Source organism: Dioscorea cayenensis, chromosome 13, assembly GCF_009730915.1.
Source record: "Dioscorea cayenensis subsp. rotundata cultivar TDr96_F1 chromosome 13, TDr96_F1_v2_PseudoChromosome.rev07_lg8_w22 25.fasta, whole genome shotgun sequence".
NCBI lineage: Eukaryota > Viridiplantae > Streptophyta > Magnoliopsida > Dioscoreales > Dioscoreaceae > Dioscorea > Dioscorea cayenensis.
Window position 1 is genome coordinate 6,863,549 of NC_052483.1, and position 6,642 is coordinate 6,870,190.

Below are 6,642 nucleotides of genomic sequence, written 5' to 3' on the forward strand. Positions count from 1 at the left end.
TTCACTCCTAATTCTGCTCTCATTCTCTGGTGCTTCTCAGTTGGCAACGGTTTAGTGAACACATCAGCTAGTTGATTACCGGTGTTGCAATGCTTCAAGGTAATCGAACCATCAGTTACAAGGCCCCGAATGAAGTGATACCTCACGTCTATATGTTTAGTTCTTCCATGATAAGTTGGGTTCTTTGCAACAGCTATGGTCGATTGGTTATCACACCAAAGCACAGATGAACCTTCACTCTTCATTCCACACTCACACAATATCCTTCTCAGCCATACAAGTTGACATGCAGCTGAAGTAGCAGCTATGTATTCAGCTTCGGTTGTTGATAAAGCGACTACCTCCTGCTTCTTTGAGGACCAACTAACGAGAACATCTTCCAATTTCGATGAGACCATGCACGATGTACTCTTCCTGTCACTCAGTGATCCTCCCCAATCAGAGTCTGTGAATCCTTCTAAGCATCTATCTCTTCCACTGGGATAAAACAAACCAAAGTCTGCAGTCCCTGCAAGATACATCACAACTCTCTTTCTTTGCATTGAGATGTTCAACCATTGGTTTTACTCATGAATCTTGAGAGAAAGTTTCTGACATAGCATATATCAGGGCCTTGTATGTACAATGTATAACAACTTCCCAAATGAGCCTCCTGTATAATGTAACATATGTTAATTCTTCACTTTGTCTTCAAGTGAGAATTTCTCATTACTCGCCATTGGTGTCTCTACAAGCCTGCTTTGTGTTTGATTCATCAGTAAAACAAGCTCCTCAATATATCTTTTCTGTGAAATAGAAATTCCCTCACTACTTTGATGAATTTCCAAACCAAGAAAATATTTAATCTTTCCCAGATCAGCCATGTCAAATGTCCTCATCATCTCCAACTTGAACTGCTCGATCAAGACTTGAGAACCACTGGTATACACCATGTCATCTACATAGAGGCCGATTAGAATGAAAATCTCCATTTTTCATCCTCCTTTTTTGTACAAAGTATGCTCAGTTTCATTCCTTTTATATCCATGGTGCCTAAAATGAGCATCGATCTTGCTGTACCATGCTCTCGGTGACTGCTTGAGCCCATACAAAGCTTTCTTCAGTCTGTATACCAAATGTTCTTGTCCACTAACCTCATAACCTTCAGGTTGGACTACATACACCTCTTCAGTGATCTCCCCATTTAGAAAGGCTGATCTCACATCAAAATGATACACTACAGACGGGTTTGAGCAGCAATTGCAAGAATAATCCCTTCTTGTTTCAAGTCGAGCCCCTTTGGAGAAGACTTCATCATAATCCAAACCAAATTCTTGCACATATCCTTTGGCTACCACCCTTGCTTTATACCTTTGAATCTCACCATCAACTCCCATTTTTGTCTTGTACACCCACTTAAGACCCACGGCCTTCTTTCTGGATGGTAATTCAGTTAGCTTCCAGGTATTGTTGGTTTTAATTGACAATATCTCAGCATCCATTGCTTCCATACTTTACTACCTTCCCGACTTCTTTGTACACCTGTGGATCACCTACATGTAAAGCATAAGAGCAGGAGCTATATACCTCGGTTAGAGATCTTGTTCTCCTTGGTGGTGAATCTTCCTTTGGACTCCTCAATGAACTTGTGTCATGACCTTCTATGCTTGAACTTGGGTTATTACCACTGTGATTCTTGCCACCATCTTCACTAGGGATTCGACTCTCCCAAAGTGATCACACCTCCACTTGTACTAGCTTTCCAATCCCACCTTGAATTTTTCGTGGAAAATCACGTCTCTACTCACAATGATCTTGGAAGCTATAGGATCAAACACTCTGTATGCCTTGGATTCAGAACTATATCCCACTAAGATGCACTTTCTTTCGACTTCTCCTCTAACCCGTAAGCTTACGTGATGGAGTTAATGCAAACACAATACTTCCAAACATTCTAAAAATGGCTCACATCGGCCTCTTCCCGTGCCACGACTCATATGGTGTCTTGCCATTCAGAGCAATTGTTGGGGACCTATTAATTAGATAAACTGATGTTGCCGTTGCCTCAGCCCAGAAAGCAGTTGGAAGTCCTCCATCCTTGAGCAAACACCGGGCCATCTCCACAACCGTCCTGTTCTTGCGTTCCACCACCCCATTTTGTTGGGGTGTGTATGGAGCCGAGAACTCTCTTCTGATTCCCAGCTCCTCGCAGTACTCTTTGAATGCATGAGAGGTAAATTCTCCTCCACGGTCGCTTCTCACTACCTTCAACTTTCTACCCGTTTCCCTCTCCACCATTACATGAAACCGTTTGAAACGATCAAAGGCTTCACTTTTTCTTTGGTTGAAAGTAAACCCAACATTTCCTACTATATTCATCAACAAGTAGAGGAAATACATATTACCTCCCAATGACGATACACTCATTGGTCCACATAAATCCATATGCACTAGTTCTAGGCGACCACGAACTTCTTCGGTCCTTGTAGTTTGGAAATTGACCTCTAGCTTGCTTACATAGTGCACACTCTTCACATTGTGAAACATTGTAGAGTTTAGGCAACCCACAAACATCTCCTTTTCTTGCAAGTATTTCCAGGCTTTTATAATTCAAATGGCGAACCTTCGATGCCATAATTCGAGACACGGGATACTCACCAAGCTGCTAAATTCAGTCTATCCATCTTTGAGAGATTCACAGGGAACATGTTGTTGCTCATTCTGGGTATCTCAAACACTTCCTCTCCAGTGTAATCATCAGTGATACTACACTTGTCTTTATAAAACTTAGTTTGAATATCCTTTGGTGAGTAAGCTGACCCACTTGAGCAAATTGTGAGCTAATCCGGAGACCAATTGCACTCCTTGAAGTTGCTTAACTTCTCCATTCTTCATCTTGATAGCTCTTGTGCCAACTCCGAGTACATTCATTTCCCTATCATCTCCGAGACGAGCGGTAACCTTACGTGACTCATCCAAGCTTGTAAACAGACTCCTCTCGCCCGTCATGTGATTTGAGCATCCTGAGTCCACCAACCAGACTGAGCTCGAGGTCACAGCTGCTTCACTACTCGCAATGAAAACATTGCTTGTGTCTCTTTCCTCTACAACCAAAGATGATCCCTTCTCTGGAGGTTTACTTCTCTCGCGGCACTCAGCCTTTATATGACCATATTTTTTACAGTGAAAGCACTGTATATTAGTTTTAGAGTCACTTCCTTGGCCCCTAGACGACCTGCCTCTTCCTCTCCCTCTGAAGAAGCCTCTTCCTCGTCCCCGGCCAGGGTTTGACCCAGTTGGTGTAGTAAAGCTTCCTTTCTCCCTGAAGTGAGATGACGAACTATCACCTTTCACAAACAGTGCCTTCTCTGCAACTTTCCCGGCAGATCTGTTAACTCTGAACTCATGTGCTTGGAGTGACCCGCAGAGCTCGTCGAGGGTGAGTGTTGTCAGGTCTCTGGATTCCTCCATCGCAACCGCCACGAAGTCAAATTTCGGTGCCAGACTTCGCAGGACCTTGGACACTACCTCTGCCTCCGAGAGCTTGTGTCCGAGACCTCTCACTTGATTCACTATCGCGACAACTCGAGCCCAATAACTCTGAACACTTTCACCATCTTCCATCTGTAGGGTCTCGAAACTCTGCCGAAGTGCTTGTTTCCTCACGGCCACCATCGTCGATGAACCCTGAGATTGTTTCTTAATTATTTCCCATGCATCGTGAGCAGTCTCTGCCTCTGCTATTCTGTCAAGAACCAGCCCATCTACTGCTTGTTGTATGAGACATCTGGCCTTCGCATCCTTCTTCTTGCTCTCCTTTGCCTTTGCTTCATCCTCATCCTTCGGCATTCCCAGCTCAACTAACTCCCAGAGGTCTTGAGACTGGAAAACCGTCTTCATTCTCAAACTCCATCTCCCATACTCCTCCCCTTTGAAGACCGGGACACAGTGTTGTGTAAGACTCACTGGGGTTTCGCTCGCCATGATCACCCGGAGCTCTGATACCAGACTATTAGAGGTCACGACCCCAGCAAACTGTCTTCAATGGCTGCAGCTGCAAGAGAAAAGAGCGAGAACCAGAGAAGAAAGCACAAAGAAGAAGATAGATAAAACACAAGAGAAGAATACTTGACTAAGTTGACAGCCAATACAATCTTGGTCTTCTCCACTAACATTATATATTGAAAAGAAAAACACAGAAAGGTTAATCACTTAACTAGCTTCTCATTGGCCAGCATCATCCACTAACTTAACACTAATTGGTCCAAAACCTTAAACAGGATACTATATTATATTCATAACAAAAGCATTCTCTTTTCATCAGTCAGACGTCTGAACTTCAGTCAAGCTCCCCATTCTTCACACCATGCTTGGTGAGCTTCATCCATGCTTCAGCAGAGAGGTACACCATTCTTCTAGGATTGAACACCCGGCAACTCAACTCCATGCTTCGATCACATCAGCGGCTTAACGTCAACAACACCACCAGGGTGGGTGACCATGGCCGGATTGTTCCTCATCTCAGCTCCTACCACTCTCTCTGCATCCTCCCTTGTTGCTTCCTTATCTCCCCCCACCAGCTTCCTACTAGCATCCTTCACAATCACACATACAAACAAACAAACTCTTAATTAGTGCTTAATTAATTCTATTTGATCATTAAACTTACATGCTCGCCTAATTAATTCCCACATATGATAAATAGCCAAAAACAATAATAGGGATGGATATATATATATATGCTTACTGATAAAACATCAGAGAGAGTGATCTTGTTTTCATTGCTCATGGTCAACTCATTAGCAGATGCAGCTGCCTGAGCTTCTGCGGCAAGTCCACCGGAAGCTGCAACAGTGCCGCCTGTGACTCTAGCCTCGGCGGCCTGAATGGCAGCTGCGTCACTCCTCGACACCGGCTTGTCGCCGGCTGTAAATGCAACTGCCTCCAATGCCTCTCCAATTGAGATCACATCTCTAATGTTTGTCCTTGGAGCTCCTCCTGCTGGTGGTGATGGTGGCGCTGGTGATGGATATTGTGCCACCACCTACATGCATAAATATTGGATAAATATGTAATTTGGTATAATTGGGAGGGTCCAATTGTCAAAAAGTTTTTCACATACAACTCTTATGATGTTTCTTTTTATATATAAAAATTCAATTATTTGAATTAAATATATTCATTCATTAATTTTTAAAATTTATGATCTCAATTTTTAAAAAAATATTTTTTTAATTGTTTTTAAAAAAATTACTGTTTAAAACTGCTCACTTGAACAAAGCAAGAGATAACTAACTCCATGTAAAAAAAAGAAAACCCCCCACCCTTAAAAATTGAGTATTTTATATTATATTATTTTATTTTTTAAAAAGTCCTACATGTGAATTTTTCAGATATACCCCATAAAATATCCTAATTACGTGCATTTTATCAAGATTATGAATTTCTAAAAAAAACAAAAACAAAAACTAAAACTAAAACAAAAACTAGGCTATGAACTCATACATCATAGGAACTGAAACTTAAATGAAAATTTTCTCACGGGTCTAAAATGAATTTCACATCATATATGCATCTTTATGTAAATATGATAAATATATTATCTAAAACTATTTTCTCCTAATATAACACAGGTATTAGAAAACAAATTCCCACTCCTTCAAGGATCTACCATAAATATTGATCCTTAAATATCCCATTATGTATTACTCCCTATGTTATTTTTTATAGGTCATGAATATCCAAATAATCATATATTAAAAAAATTAGTTATTTCACATAATTTAATAAAAAATTAGTTATTTTTTAAAAATTATTCTTAATTTATATTTTTAAATTTCTTTTTCATATTTAATTTTTTTTTAAATTTTAAAAAAAATTAAATAAGGTGTTAAAAATAATTTTGAAAAAAAAAATAATAAATGCTTCCTAAGAAGCATGAATTTATAACAGATAAAAAAAGAGTAAAATAAAAAAACAAAAACTCATAAATAAAGGGACTAAAATCAAAAACAAAAATTATCCAACAGTTCTCACAGAATTTTCCATTTCATATATATATATATATATATATAGAGAGAGAGAGAGAGAGAGAGAGAGAGACCTGGGCGGCGACGGACTCGGTGACTTGGTGAAGGCCAGGGAGGTGAGAATCGGTGACGGAGACGCCGAGCTGAGCAGTGAGATCACTGGCTTCATCGTGAGAGACGATCCCGGCGAGCTCGTTCTCCTTAGCAGCCGATTGCATCACTGCTGCTGGTCCTCCAGGCTGAGTGTGCCCTAAGCCCACCGTCTCGGCGGCTTGCATCATCGCCGCATCCTCCGGCTTCACGACCTCTCCAGCCAGCTCCCCGCTCACTTCGAAGACATCGCCGTACTTGATCGGCTCCTGGCCTCCGATTGAGATCTCGCCTCGCCGTGGTTGGCCTTGGCTCATGGTTTAGCTTGGTAGTAGTGGTAGTGGAGGTGTTGGTGCTTTGGCTTGGAGCGCAAGTTTTATAGGGTTTTTTTTAGAGAATGGTGTGTTGGCACGTGTGATACACGTGTGAATGGAGACAAGAGGGGACTATGGAGAGTTTAGCACGTGTTAGTACATTTGTGAATGGAGAACACTAGTGACTGGGAGAGGTTGGCACGTGTGAGATGGATGTTCGGTGGCAATTA

General features: G+C 41.4%; 1 protein-coding gene across 1 annotated transcript; it reads right to left on the bottom strand.

Moving 5' to 3' along the window:
- Nucleotides 1–4,127: 4,127 nt before the first annotated feature.
- On the bottom strand, nucleotides 4,128–6,436 carry LOC120274850 (late embryogenesis abundant protein D-34-like). The gene is made up of 3 exons (XM_039281389.1): nucleotides 6,083–6,436; nucleotides 4,727–5,023; nucleotides 4,128–4,574 (listed from the first exon to the last, which is right to left on the bottom strand). Exons 1-3 carry the CDS (start codon nucleotides 6,413–6,415, stop codon nucleotides 4,434–4,436), a joined length of 771 nt encoding a protein of 256 aa, XP_039137323.1. The 5' UTR covers nucleotides 6,416–6,436; the 3' UTR covers nucleotides 4,128–4,433.
- Between the last annotated feature and the right edge of the window lie 206 nt (nucleotides 6,437–6,642).

Coding starts and splice junctions, on each gene's coding strand:
- LOC120274850 (XM_039281389.1), bottom strand. CDS start 6,415: ATGAGCCAAGGCCAACCACGGCGAGGCGAGATCTCAATCGGAGGCCAG. Junction 5,024..6,082: donor CCGAGTCCGTCGCCGCCCAG/GTCTCTCTCTCT, acceptor TTATGCATGTAG/GTGGTGGCACAATATCCATC. Junction 4,575..4,726: donor CTCTCTCTGATGTTTTATCA/GTAAGCATATAT, acceptor GTGATTGTGAAG/GATGCTAGTAGGAAGCTGGT.